Raw genomic sequence first — 15,298 nt, forward strand, 5'->3', positions numbered from 1 at the left:
GTTCTGTCCCCCTTTGTAATGTACAGCGCTGAGCGAACTATTGGCGCTTTATAAATACTGTATAATAATAATACTCCCCCATAACTTCCTTAATATACTTATCCAAGGAGGGCCCAAACAGACTTTCGCCTTCAAAGGGAAACCACTCAATGAGTCTCCTGCAAGGGACTTCTGCTGGGCAGAGTTTAAGCGACAGAATCTTGTACATGTGTTGAAAGAGAAGGCAAATTTTGGAAATGTATTATCCATCAGGCTATTTACACAGTAGAGTAAAGCGGAAGGCAAAAAGTCCAGCTGACTATGAACAAAGGGATACATATACATGGATCTGGGGTTCCAGGCCATACACTTAGTCTAGACAGCAATGGTCTGACAGACTTCCATTGACACAACTACAGTTTGCATGGCAGGACTCACCAAGGCAAAGACCTCTTTAAGGAAAGCCTCCAACCTATAGATGGTTGAACATAGGCTTATCCTCCACAGGGTCCATGAGGGTCATGGGATATTGGTGTTCAAAAAGTTTGGGAGGAGCAAAGTTGTTTTCTGTGCGAGGCCAGTCTCCATACAGAACTGGCTCAACAAGCGTCTGGACAAGAAAGTCATAGCTGGTGTGGGGTACTTTAGACACTTGATACCTTTAGCCAATATAACCTTAAACATACAGCTCCAATAAGTGAAGCAATAATCTCTTTGAGCCTGGGAGAAATATCTGTAATAGTATCCTCCTGATCTGATGCCTCAGAAGGTAGGGCTTCTTCTGTAACTGGCTCTAGAACAAAGTCAAAGACTGAATCAGGAGGGGAGGTTGAAGGGGCACAGCTGTGACCCTTGCTGTCTATGGCGGCAACAAGGTCCAAAATTCTGCCTGTGAACTCTAACATTGTGGCAGAAAATTCCTCTCAAGATAGCAAAGATGAGGCTGGTGAAGCAGACAACCCGGCTGAATGGCTAGAGGAAGGAAGGGATTCAGAATAGGGGCATCCATCAGAATAGAGGGTACTAGGGCCCTACACAGATGCAATACAACCCCCAATGGAGCCTGTCCATCCCCCTATACCTGCATTTATGGTCCTACATGCCCATGAATAAAATGTCCTCAGAGGGGTACTCACAACCTCTGTTCAACTGGAGTAGGGGGGAGGGTGCCTAGGTGCAAGCACCTGTGGGCCACTAACTCAGGATTGTAACTGCGAGTGTAATCCACTGCAATGTATCCTCAGACAGGAGAAGTATATGTTGCTCTGCCAGCGTTGCAAATCCAAAGAGAGAGAGAGGCAGGTCACGCATGCACAGTAATCTCTCGAGGACGGAGCAGCACAGACACCCCCTACAGTGCAAGGAATGCTTGGTTTGAATGTTTAAGGGGCTTCTGTACTGTACTCACCATGTTAGTTACAGGAATAAGGGAAAATTAACCCCTCCTGGCTTTTTCCTCCAAGATAGGCATACCTTCCACAAGACATCTTCAAAAACTGGGCTCTGACCCAGACAGACCACAACTCTAAATTTGTTAAGCACCCTGAAACTAATGTTATGTGTTGTACTGTGTGCCAAGGGGTGCACCCACAGCAGGATTCAGTGCAAACCAACATTCCAGGTTGACCCCGCATCCTAAAAGGGACCTTGGGGTCCCAAGGCTCTATCACTGTGATCTTCAATCCAGAAGCCACATTAAAAAGGAGAAGTATAGCCAAAGCTTCATGGGCTGTACTTCTCCTAAGGGTCACAGGAGTGCAGTTTGTTCTGCACTCCTGTGACCAGTATTCAGCCAACAACAGTCCAGGCTCTGAAAAGACCCATAGCTAATTCAGCCTCTCAGCGAGCCGCTGAGAGCCTGAGCAAGCTGCTCTTGCCCCCTCCACAGCCCAGTGCTCCAGTGAGCTCTAAAAGGGCATAGCAGAGAGCCGGTGACTGACAGTCTCCGTCACTCTGCTCTTAGTCTATGATCACTCAGTTTTCAGTCCTAGAAGCAGCGAAGGACAGATACAGAGCAATTCTGCATCCACCAAGGTGAGTATAATTTTTTTTAATGAAACCTATTTCTCTTTTAAGAGCTGCAGGGGCTTTTGTGCAGCCAAGTGATGAGGAATCATCTTGGAAGGAAATATAAAAGTGATAAAAACTTCCATAGAATGTAGGCTTCTTGAGAAAAAAAAGTTGGAAGGATTATAGAGGGGAATATCCCTGAAGCATTTTTGCCAGTGTCTAATCACCTGAAGGTTGGAATGACACAGTTATAATGATTTAAAGAAGCCTATGTCCTGTACTGTATGATCTAGAAATCATTTTATATAAATGCAAAGATGTTTGGCTTTAAAATAAAGAAGAAAAAAACAACTTGCCTTTTTTTTTTTTTTTTTTAAATACAGTCATATATAAGGCAGTCCTATTTCAAGATGTGGTTGCTTTAAAACAAAACAATATGGGTAGAATACCATGTAACCAATATCAACCTAGCTGTTATTAATAAGAATACTATCTATACTTTTCTGACAGAAAGAAACAATTATACTGAAAATGGTACAGTAATATATTCACAAAGAGGTGTCCACATCAATACATGTACCTGGTCAAAGAGCTGCTTGCCAGTTGTGTTCGGCTGAATGGCAAATTCCAGCTCCGCATCCATAGTGGTCACTCGAACATTAATCTATATTAAGGCAAAAAGTAAAATAAGTGATCCACAATATATAATTCAGGCATAAATATACAACAAACCCTTACAGCACATTTATGAACATAGCCAGTGGTACAGAAAAGAAGCAGACACCAAAGCCTTAAGGCTGACTTTGAACCAGTTCTCTTCATGTTTTCACATTTACCTAGGATAACATTAACATGTTGTGATTGATGTATTGTTAGCAGATGTCAAGTGAAATTTGGAAACATCAAAACTGAAATGGATTCTGATGCTATCAGGCAACTTAGAACACAATACAATATGAGGTAGAAAAATTTAACAGAAATCAGAATGGAAATGAGCTGCAAATATGAGATACGAAAACTGTCCCTGAACACTGCCTTCTGGACAAAGACAACTTTGCCACCACAAAACATGGTCTTCTGTCACTGCACACCAGAGAGGAGATGGCTGCTCTAAGCAAAAGCTAGAGGACAATGCGCAGAATATTTGTCCCATCTCATACCTTCTGAGCAAGCAATGAAGACCAAAGTCAAACCACAGTATGGCCATTATCTTCAGAAACTAGTTTCAAATATAAACAAATTACTTAAAGTGGTTATAAAGCCTAAACATGTTTTACCTTAATTAATTCCTTGCATTAAGGTAAAAAAAAAATTTTAGGCATCACTATCGCTTCCTCATCCCCTTGCATCTCTTCTCTTCCTTCAATTCCTGGTCTCTTTGGCTTTGTTTACGCAGTGGGAGCCATTGGCTCTCACAGCTGTCAATCAAAGCCAGTGACAAGGGAGCAGGCAGAGTCCAACTGTCTGTCAAAACAACACAGACAACGAGGCTCGAAAGTGAGACTGCACGAGTGCCCTCATAGCAAGTGGCGGTGGGGGAGCCAGGAATGGGGAGAAAAGGAGTTTCAGGGCAGCTCTGTGCAATTCCATTTCAGGGAGCAAAAAAACTGTTTTTGTTTTTTTTTTTGTTTGTTTTTTAAGCATTTACAATCACTTTAACCAGTTTCCCTAAGTCCTATAGCAGTTTTACTGCTCCAGGGTGGCTCTTCTGTGCAAAATCACGCATATATACATGATTCTGCACTTTTGCCTCACGGGGGCGAGCACATGCTGGTGGTGGATCGATTCTGCTGTAAACTGTCACAGCAGAAGTCGATCTGCAAGTTCAGGCAAATGGATCTTCACTGGTACCTGCAGATCGTTGGGCAGGGAGGAAGAACACAGCTATGCCTATGTTTATATAGACACAGCTGTGTAGTGACAGAAGAAAGTGATCCATCATGCATCCCTGCAGAGCTGCTGGGAACACAGTCCATCACTTCCTTGTACCAGCACCATCTAGTGTACACCAAGTACATAGCAAGGCATAGAGCAGACCCTTTGATCAGCCTAGATGTTAACCCCTTCCCAACCAGTGTCATTAGTACAATGCTCAGTGTATATTTTTAGCACTTATCACTGTATTAGCATCACTGGTTCCCACAAAGTGTCAGTTAGTTTAACAACGTCTGCTGCAATATTGCAGTCCCTCTATAAGACACTGATCGCCGCCATTACTAGTATAAACTACTTAAATAAATACAATTCCAGTAAACGTCCCATAGTTTGTAGACGCTAAACCAATCAATATACGCTTATTGGGATTTTTTTAATAAAAAATATGTAGGAGAATAGAAATACATTTTTAAAGACATATGATTTTTACTTTTTTTTTTATTGGATATGTTTTATAGTAGAAAACAAAAAATATTGGGTTTTTTTTTCAAAATTGTCAGTCTTTTGTTTATAATGCAAAAAGTAAAAAAAGCAGAAGTGATCAAATACCACCAAAAGAAAACTATTTGTGGGAAGAAGGACATACATTTCATTTTGGCACAGTGTTGCATGACTGTGCAACTGTCAAAGTAATGCAGCGCCATATCGCAAAAAATGGCCTGATCAGGAAGGGGCGTAAATCTTCTGGAGGGCAAAACATCTCTTAAATCTGGGTCTTAAAAGCCAGGTACACATTTTCCAAGTTTAGAACGGTTCTGTAGCCGCAGTAGGAGATTCCTCCATCCATGTTGTGTAAGCCTGCAGGTTAAATTAATATAATCTGTGTGTGTATACCCAGCTGAACACAGAGGGTACAGTCTAATTGTTCTACCTTTCATCTGGCCTTAGTCTTATTCAGCAAGCTGTCTTTTTAGCGAATTCTGGCTATACACTAGTAGGTTTACAGCAAGCGTCTGTACAAATACTCGTATGAAATTTGTCATTAAAAAAAGTCTGTACATCAGTACGTTCAATGACATGACAAAATGTCTTTAGAAAGTAATTAAACATTTTGTTTGCTTCTAATATTTGATTTTGGAATTAATAATTTCCCAAATAAAAACACTGATAACTTTGAGGTCCAAAACAAATGTCAATTTGACCCCATTAATGATTCCAAAATTGGACATTTCTGAAAGTAAAAAGATTTTAAACCAAATTCCTCTAGTGTATGGCCAGCGTAAATCTCTCTAGCTGGCAGTTATTTTGGAAGGATCCATACACAGAGCTGAGGAAATGAAGCCCAAATACTTTGCTTCCAGGACTGTCACCTTTAAGCCCATTGCAGCTCCATCCACGCACATCTGTGCAGGAAAGAGGGTTCTACAGCACAAAAACCTGACAAAGAACTGCAGTCCAATCCAGAAGCCATGTAAAAAATTGGCTATTCTTTTAACCCCTTAACACCAAGCATGTGCATGTGTGTGACCTCACAGAAGTGAGTATAAATCCTGTAAGGCTGCATAAATTTGTGCCTGTGTTTGAGCTGCAAGCACGCTGCACAGTTCTCTCCCAGCAGAGATCTGAGAACCGTGGGTCCTGTACAAATGGTTCCTGATCACCTGATCGCTGTGATAGCCTCTGACTGGCTATCACAGTGATCAGTCACTGTTCAGCCCAACCCTGTTTTCTACTCTTGAATTGAGAAAGAAATACATTGAATCTTTTTCTCCTTCTTAACATGTAAACAAAGAAATGTGTGAAATAAAATGAAGAAAATACAAAACTAAAAGAAAAAAATAGCTAGCTCAGAGTGTGATCTAGGCCAAGGTCAAAGTTCAGGGTCAGAATATTTTAGGTAGGATTTTTTTTTATTTTATCAGTGTATTTTAGGTGTGATAAGAAAAGAAAAATGGTGGTAGGTTATGGTAATAGTAAGAAATATACAGCTAAAACTTAAAAAAAAATAATTTTTTTTTACTATTTTGTGGCAGTTTTCCTATGATAATAAACCCTTAAAAAAAATCATTTACCATCAAATGAAAGCCCAATTAGTCCTGAAAAAAGGTATAAATTTACCTGGATACACCAAGTAGCTGAAACGATTTGTACATTTTTACTAACGTGTCAAAGTTGCAAAATTCTGTTCAGGAGTTAAAGTGATGCTAGACACACACTGTTTAATTTACATTATCCATTATCTGTCTATATGTGGATGATGGCACTGTAATAATTTTAACAAAAAACAAAAAAAAACAAAAACCTAAATATCTTTTTTTCCTACTTCATTTACAGCTGTCACGTGACCCAGTTACAGCTGTCACGTGACCCAGTTGCAGGGAAACAGCTGCAGGAAGAGCTTCTAGTCCTCTGCTGCTAATCACATGTTCAAAACAAGAGAGAAAAAATGCAATAACATGGTGTGGGTGGATTTCTGCCAGTCATAAGCTATGTCACACCTTCCAGCCTGTGACTATGGTGTGTATGTGCTTAGAACAACAGGAAGGTGATTCCTCCATCAATCAAGATGTAATTTCCCACACCCATTGTGTTTAGCTGATAAGTGGGCATGGAGTAGGGAGGAGGGAGTGTGCTGTCATTTACCACTGTGTATATGTCCACATGTGTGATTCTATAGTTACATGGCCTGTTCAGATGTGATCAGGGAGAAAATGTCAGCATAGAAATACACTGAAAACAGAACATGTGCAGAAGCAGTCAACAGTTTCTCTGCACAATCCTCAGCTGCAACGGGGACATGGACAAGAAGGACAGACTGGGAAATGCACGATCAAAGGGTTTTTTTTGCAGAATACAGAAAATGAATCCCATAGTGGTTTAGTGAGTATGAACAGCATGTAATACAGAATTTATTGATATTTTTATTTATGTGTATTTAATGACTCAAGATTTGTTTTAAACTCCATCAAGAAGGGGTTAAATAAATGCAAGATTAATCCATCTGTGGCTATTTTTTATGGTCTGTATGACCCAATAAGAAATGGTTCTAACTTTGATAGCTTTTTTACTGCTGCCTGTGTTCTTGTTGGGGGCCCACCCTGACATTCTGTGTATCACAAGAACAGGACATGGGGGGAAAAAGTAATAGCACAATAGGGAGGGGAAATGGAAGATTCATCCATCCATCCATACTGTAGAGTGTGGATGGAGCAATTTTTTTTTTTTTTTTCAGGCTGAATGAAAAAAAAAAAAAAAAATCTAAGGGTATGGTCAGTTTTATGGGTTTTTATTACTATCCCTAGTGGAGAGACTTCTTTCTTACTGTGCAAAATCACATCTGCAAGAAAACGTAAAGATGGAATATTTTGTCTATGGAACATATAGTTTTGAAAAGTAGATTTTCAAATCCATCCCCAGATAGGTGGGGAAAGGTTAGAAATTCACGTGGCCTGCAGCTCCACTGGATAGCTTTCCTCACTCTACAAAAATTAACAAGTTTTATTTCTAGGTGAGTCCCTTTTGGAGAAATTTCAATTACATTTTTATCACAGTAGAAAAGGAAGTGAGGTCAACTCTCCCCAATGACTGATGAAAACTAGAATAAAACCTGAAAGAGGTTGTAACCATTCCCATCTCTGCCTAATCCAAAAAAAAATAGCTAGACTTTCACTTTAAATACTGGAGTGTCAGTTTGTGAAACCTAAAAAAAAGAAGATATCCAATTCCTCCTGTTTTGCATGTTCATCTGCAGCCTTTTTTTCAAAAGGTGTTAATCACTCTCATTAAACAAATGACTATTTATAACTCCTGTGAGTCCAGGGAAGGATAACCCTTTGACTCCTAAGCCTCAATGGCTGTTAAAGTTGCTTTCAACTGCAGGATTAGTGTCAGCAGCTAAACATGACGGAATTGTTTAACAGTCTATCACTAGAAGCCATCTGCCAGCCATCATCTAACCAGCTTATCTATGGCCCCTCAACTGTCAGTGACTCCAGCCTGACTGAGTACAGCATAACAATGGTGGAAAGCAGGAAAGAGAAGCAACAGGTTGAAAAATCAATGGAGGAAGATAAAAGCAGAAAACAGCTGCAAGGAAAATACAGGCACCAAAATAAACAGAAGTTGAAGAGAAATCAAAGACTAACTCTGAGTAGTAATATTTGATAACAATTTTTATATTTTCCTTACAGGACATATGTTTCATTTGGGGCTTTTTATTGTGCACTGGTAAGTATATTTCTACTGAACTGTGCTGCATTTCTGACTCATCCAGTTTTATATAGTTTATATAGTTTTTTTTCCAGGAGAGGATACTTTCTGCCTCAAAATGTGTGTACTTTTTCTTCATCATGAATTTTGTATCTGAAACCATTCTTCTCTGGGGCAGACATTTTGGCCTCATTCAGACAGGCGCTGACACCCATAGTCTTTTAGCATTTGTTGAATAAAACACTTTGAACTGTATATTTAGAAGTGCAAATAAGAGAAATATATTGCTCAAGTTTACATACATTCACATTTGGTTTGTTTCATTGGCAACATGTATAAAAGTGATATTAAAGGCAATTAAAAACAAAACAAAAAAAAAACCACACACACAAACTTGTTGTACTTACCTGCTTTGTGCAGTGGTTTTGCACAAAGCAGCCATCATCCTCCTCTTCTTGGGTTCTCCGCTGGCGCTCCTGGCAACTCCCTCCTGCTGAGTGCCCCTAGAGCAAGCAGCTTGCTAACCCAAGCAGGCTCGCACCGGAACCACTGTTTTACGTGTCCATTCACACATAGAGCCACGGCTTGGCCCCGCCACTTCTCTCTTCCCACTGGCTCATTGGCAGCGATTGACAGCCACATGAGCCAATGGCTATCGATGCTGTCTCAGCCAATGACAAAAAGAGAGTCCCTAGAGACCCGAGGCTCTCATGCACTTCGCTGAATCGTGATGATGCTCAGATAAGTATTTGGGGGGCTACTGCACCCAAGAGGCTTTTTACTTCATGCATAGAATGCATAAAGATAAAAAAATAACCTTGAGTCTTTACAACCACTTTAAAAAGTATTGGTCAATGGCTATTAATGCTATTCACTCCAAATTTTAAATTCAAAAAACGCATTACAAAACGTACATCAACACACAAAGGAAATACATGTCCACAGATGACAACACAACTGCCAAATGCTACAAGAGAAACACCTCTTCGCACATCCAAGTGCACCCCAAGAACAACATGGGAACTGCCTTTGTGGCCCTCCCCCAGAAAGCTGCCAATGCCCTGGCTGTTAAGCTGATTGTCTGGCTTTATTACTCTCAATGGCTGAGCCAGAGTAAAGCCTAATACACACAGGACGAATTTCAGGTGGCATCGGCCAGTTCAACAGAAACCGGCCAACATTCGGCACGTGTGTACGGCAACTGGTCCAAGCTGGCAGATCCAAAAAGTTCTGCAGTTCGGTTCCCGATTAGCCAGAGTGTTCTGGCGGGGGGCCTTCCCCGCTGTCAGATGACAATAGCACAGCAGGGAGATCGTTGTACTAACATTGGATAGTTATTACAACGGCTCTTCCTAAACTGTCAGGCTTTTTTTTTTGTTTAGCCCGCAGGGTTGAACGGAAAAAAAAAAACTACTAGTGTGTACTAGGCTTAAAAGAAGTATGGGAACTCTTTATTTCCAAATCATACTTACCTAGGTGGATGCAGCATCGGTCTGATGCTGCATCTGTCCCCTGCCAGCTCTAAGTGTGAGAACTCAGCGATCACATGACTGCGGAGTTCTCATTGCCGCTGTGAGCTGTCAGTCGCCGCTGTCTGCTCAGCCCCGCCCCCTACACTCACTGAAGCGCTGGTCTGTGGAGGGGGAGGGAGCGGCTGGCTCAGGCTCTCAGCAGATTGTTGAGAGGCTGACCGAAGTGCCACTCCAGAATCTGGGGTAGAGCCTGACTTTAAAGTAGGGATCTTTCCCCTGCCTGGACCGGCTGAGTGACTTCAGCCCACTGTCAACTGAAAAAGGGTTGCAGTAGTGCAGAACGAACTGCACTCCTGAGATCCACAGGAGAAGTATAACCAAAAGAACTTTTCTGTACTTCTCCTTTAGGTATACAGATTAGCAATCCAGACCCCATTACATAGGATTAATTTCATTATTGAACAACTACAGTGCACTCGGTCAATCCAAAATGTAAATAAACCTCAAACCTGAATATTTAAAGTAAAAAAGTAAAGTAAAAGTGAGGTTTTGTCTTTTTCAGGAGAATATCTATGTGTGCACAATTATTGGGCAACTATCAGTGTGCAGAGTTATTATGCAACTACATGAAAAATGAAATTTTCCCATCTCACTTTTATTTTCATCTGTTAAAAGATTAAAGAAATGTAGCAATGTAGCAATGTACTAGTGTTTAGCCCCTCCACGGTTTTCCACAGAAGATTTGTATCAATTGATTGTGGGCCAAAGAAATGTATATGCATAACAATACATCAAATTCAGCTCTTGTCAGACAATGTGAATGGAAACCTAGCGCGGTTTCCGAATGTAAAACTTTTTTGGGCCTAACCCTCAACATGGGCATTGCAAAAAAGAATTAATTGCAGTCATATTGGTCCACAAACCTGATTCATCCTATGCCCACGTTCTCTGCCGTTCTATGCCCAACAAAGACCAGCAATGTACTGGTATGTCGCTGGACTTTGAGTGGTTATACTGGGATGATCCTCCTGGTATCTTTTTTTTTTTTTCAGCTGGCGGTTGGATTTCATCTAAAAACAATCCTAGCAGCTACTTAGCTGCTGGATCACTGCTACAAGCAGTGGGAAAGGACTTCCACCTCTTCCAAAAAAGTGTCAGAAAAGGCTTTGTCTTCTAAGTGGTTAGAAGAGTGGGTGATGTGTGGCATAAGCTTCTAATGTTGGCCCATAAATACCAGGGTAGTAGAAGCACCCCTCCAAATGAGCTCCTTTTGGAAAGTAGACACTCTAAGGTATTTGCTAAAGGGCATGGTGAGTATTTTGAAGATCATGTTTGTTGCCACAAGTTTTTGGAAAATGAAGAGACCAAAAACTTATTTTTTCTTTTCTTTTTCAAAATCCTGTGACAAAAATGAAAGCTGCAAAATATTCACCATGTCTCTTATCAAATTCCTTAGGGTGTCTACTTACCAAACAGGAATCATTTGGGAGGGGTTTTTGGGCCTCCAAAACTGATAGGTAGTGAGGAAGTGATATGAGGAAATATGTCCTTTGAAAGCCTGAAGGTGGTCATTGGATTTTGGGGGCCTGTATGTGGCTAGGCTGCCAAAAAAAGTCTCTCACGTGTGGTATCCCCATACTCAGGAGAAGTAGCAGAATGTGTTTTGAGGCGTTATTCCTCATATACCCATGGCATGCGTGAGCCATATATAATTTAAGTGACAACAAAACTTTTTGTAATTTCCACAAATGTGTGGCACAAAAATAATCTTCCATGGACTCAACATGCCTCTCAGCAAATTCCTTGGGGCGTCTACTTTCCAAAAAGGAGTCATTTGGAAGGTGTTTGTACTGCCCTGGCATTTTAGCACCTCAAGAAATGTGATAGGTAGTCAGAAAGTAAAAGCTGCTTAAATTCCAATATACAATGCCTTGAAAAAGTACTCATACCCCTTGAAATTTTCCACATTTTCTCATGTTACAACCAAAAATGTAAAAGTATTTTATTGGGATTTTATGTGATAGACCAACAGAAAAATGGCACACAATTATTAAGTGGAAGGAAAATGATAAATGGTTTTCAAATTTTTTTACAAATAAATATCTGAATACCCCTCACTAAAATCTAGTGGAACCAATTGCCTCAGAAGTCACCTAATTAGTAAATAGAGTCCACCTGTGTGTAATTTAATCTCAGTATAAATACAGCTGTTCTGTGAAGCCCTCAGAGGTACGTTAGAGAACATTAACAAACAGCATAAAAAAGGCCAAGGAACACACAAGATAGGTCAGGGATAAAGTTGGAGAAGTTTAAAGCAGATTAGGTAATAAAAAAAACTCAAACTCTGAATATCTCATGGAGCACTGCTCAATCCATAATCCAAAAATGGAAAGAGTATGGCACAACTGTAAACCTACCAAGACATGGCAGTCCAACTGACAGGCCGGGAAAGGAGAGCATTAATCAGAGAAGCAGCCAAGAGGCCCATGGTAACTCTGGAGGAGCTGCAGAGATCCACAACTCAGGTGGGTGAATCTGTCCACAAAACAACGATTAGTCGTACACTCAACAAATCTAATCTTGCAGAGCTGATGTGGTTAACAAGTGAGAATAATAAACAACTCAAATTTTACAAATAAAACATTTCTGACATTTCCAAAAGAAAAAAAATCTGTGACCAATATAGCCACTCTTCTTTTCAATGATAGCCACAAGCCTTCCATTCATGGAGTCTGTCAATTTCTTGATCTGCTGTTCATCAACTTTTTGTGCAGCAGCAACCACAGCCTCCTAGACACTATTCAGAGAGGTGTACCATTTTCTTTCACTTTTTCCTGTACCACTGCTTGAAGAAAGTGTCTTCTAAAAACTGGCAGGCAGTAGGTTTGGGAGTTGATTTTGAGTCCATCTTCAACCCAAAAAGATGCAACTAGTTGATCTTTAATAATACCAGCCCATACCAGTACCCCACCTCCACCCTGATGGCGTCAGAGTTGACGTGGAGCTCTGTGCCCATTACTTAACCAGCCACGGGCCCATCCATGTGGTCCGTCAAGAGTCCCTCATCTCATCAATCCATAAACCCTTTTTAAAAATCTGTCTTCTGATATTTCTTGGCCCAGTCTTGACATTTCAACTTATGGGTCTTGTTATGTGATCACACCCCAATATCTTAGCAATTTCAAGAGTGTTGCATCTCTCTGAAACACTTTTTACAATGTTTGACTTTTCAGAGTCAGTTAAATTTCTTTTTTGGCCCATTTTGCTCGAGGAAAAGAAGCTGCCTAATAATCATGCACACCTTGATACAGGGTGTTAATCTCCTTAGGCCACACCCTTCCTCATTACACAAATACACATCACCTGATATGCTTAAATCCAATAAGCATTCAAGCTTATACAGCTTGGAGTTGGACAATATGCATTAAAAAAAAAAAAAAAAAAAAAAAAGAAGATGATTTGGTGAAAATACTCACTTGCCTTATAATTGTGCACACTATGTAGCTACATACTTTTGTTTCAGGCCAGAGACACAAAGTATTCAATATCACAGCATTGTATTTAGACAAATGACATTTTCAGAAAGAGGTGCTTAATGGTACCCAATGCCCAGCTCTGTTGACAAGTTTTCCTTAAAGCCTGTGATGTCATTGGTCAATACAATTTGATAGTCTGTGTCAGTTTTGTGATGCTTTGTAAAGAAAAAAAACATTTCTATTAAAAAAAATAAATAAATAATTTGAGCCCGTAGAATCAAAGTCCAACCAGCATTTAGCCATCCTCCACCAAGATAATAAAAGGCAAACTACTGTGTTGCAGCACTACACAATCTACCACACATAGTATAGCTAAAAGGCACATTGTTTTGAACACAATGGAGCTGGATTAAAACACCTATTAGGTTTTTATTGAAGTCTGTGCCCCCTTTAGGGAGACTCACCCTTTCGATTTGTCCCGTTTACCATTATCATTGAAACTGAAAGAAAAGAAAACCCCAAATTTTGTGTTGTCCCCAGAAGAGTAATAGGAGGAGAAATGTTTCAATGGGGACACAATGGTGTCCCCAAGAAATTCCCTTAATTTACACAGATTATCTCTCACTTCCTGTTTTAGCTATGGGACAGGAAGTGAAGATAAATCTCCCCAATTGGACACAGATGGCAAAAAATAATCTAATAGGGGTTATAACAATCCCTTACTCTATCCAAAATGAAAACAATAAAATGTTTTGCCTATAGTATTACTTTAAGGCTCCATTCACACGGGGGGGGGGGGGGGCAGGGGGGGCTTTAGATCTGCAGGGGATCGGTCTACTGACCACCTGCTGAGGAAATACCCCAGGACACCATCCGCCGTCTTATTAGGAGCATGCCCCGACATTGGCAGGCATGAATACAAACATGTGGGGGCCATACAAACTACTGAGTACCATTTTGAGTTGCTGCAATGAAATTTCAGCAAAATGGACTGGCCTGCTGTATAATTTTTTTACTTTAATTTTCATGGTGTCTTTGAATTCAGTCCTCTGTAGGTTTATAATTTTCATTTCCATCAAATAATGGATCCTTACGTTCCTAACGCATTACCCAGTCCATATCAGTATAGATATCCAGCATATGTTTACCCATTGAGATCCAATGTGTTTTTAAAGTGTTCCTTTAATTTTTTTGAGCAGTGTGTAAAACTATATTATATATATATATATATATATATATATATATATATATACACATACACACACATAAAAGTTTTTTCTTACTTTTTGTTCTATTTATTTTACATAGTTATAGTGACACTGCACTACCCAGCAGGGGTAATCAGGGAATTTTTTTTTTTACACTATTATTGCTAGGAATGCACTGAAATTTCTTTCGGCCAAAAATACCTCATTCAGCTGTGGGTCAAAATGAAAAAAAAAAAAAGCACCATTACAGGTGCTGAAAAAACCCGCCCCTCGCTACTGCCGCCCACCCACCACCACTCAGTAGTTCTCAGCCTTACCTGAGAAACCATAGAGCCCGGCACTGGGCATAGAGCTGAGTGAAGGAAAGATGGCCGACACTCGTCTCTATGCCCTTGGAGGACCAGAGCGGTCACTTCCCGTTCCGGCCATTTTCTTTTTTTTTCTTTTTTTTTTTTTTTTAAAAGCACTAGATCAATGCTTTTTTTTGATCCAATGCCTTACATTGCAGAGGAGAGATGTGGGGTCTTATTGACCCCATATCTCTCCATAAAGAGCACCTGTCACTAATTTCTATCACAAGGGATGCATGCATTTCTTGTGATAAGAATAAAAGTGATTACAATTGTTTTTAAAGAGACAGTGCAAAAAATAAACTTTAAAAAAAAAAAAAAAGTTTAAAGTGCCCTCATCCCCCCGAGCTCACGCGTAGTGGTGAACGCATACGTTATTTTAATTTTAAATTATAGTAATTTTAAAGCATGACATGTTGGCTATCTATTCACTCGCCGCAACATCCTGTTTCATATTTTATAAAAAAAAGTGGGGTATATATAGTTTTGTTTTTTTTTTTTAATCAAAGTGTATTTTTTCCAAAGAAATATATATTAATTTTTAAAAACTGCGCGTTTCGGTTTTTGTCCAAGTGCATTTTGAATTGTTGGTTTCAGCACCAGAATTTTCATTTCGGTGCACCACTAATTATTGCTTATAACATTGATAATCAGAGAAGACAGCACTGTTTCTTGATCATGTTCAGTATGGCTTCTTCTTTGCGTGATAGAGCTTTAAC

The 15,298-nt window shown here is 40.0% G+C and overlaps 1 protein-coding gene across 2 annotated transcripts in view; it reads right to left on the reverse strand.

Moving 5' to 3' along the window:
• Positions 1-15,298, reverse strand: part of RDX (radixin) — a 200,511-nt gene that overhangs the window by 87,649 nt on the left and 97,564 nt on the right. For both annotated transcript variants that reach the window (XM_089666159.1, XM_089666150.1), the window contains exon 3: positions 2,570-2,653. In XM_089666159.1, coding sequence (XP_089522285.1) covers positions 2,570-2,653 — 84 coding nt within the window. The remainder of the gene's footprint in view (positions 1-2,569; positions 2,654-15,298) is intronic.

The sequence above is a fragment of the Staurois parvus genome, unplaced genomic scaffold (genome assembly GCF_062004578.1).
Source record: "Staurois parvus isolate SC_StPar_1 unplaced genomic scaffold, SC_StPar_1.0 ptg000050l, whole genome shotgun sequence".
Classification (NCBI taxonomy): domain Eukaryota; kingdom Metazoa; phylum Chordata; class Amphibia; order Anura; family Ranidae; genus Staurois; species Staurois parvus.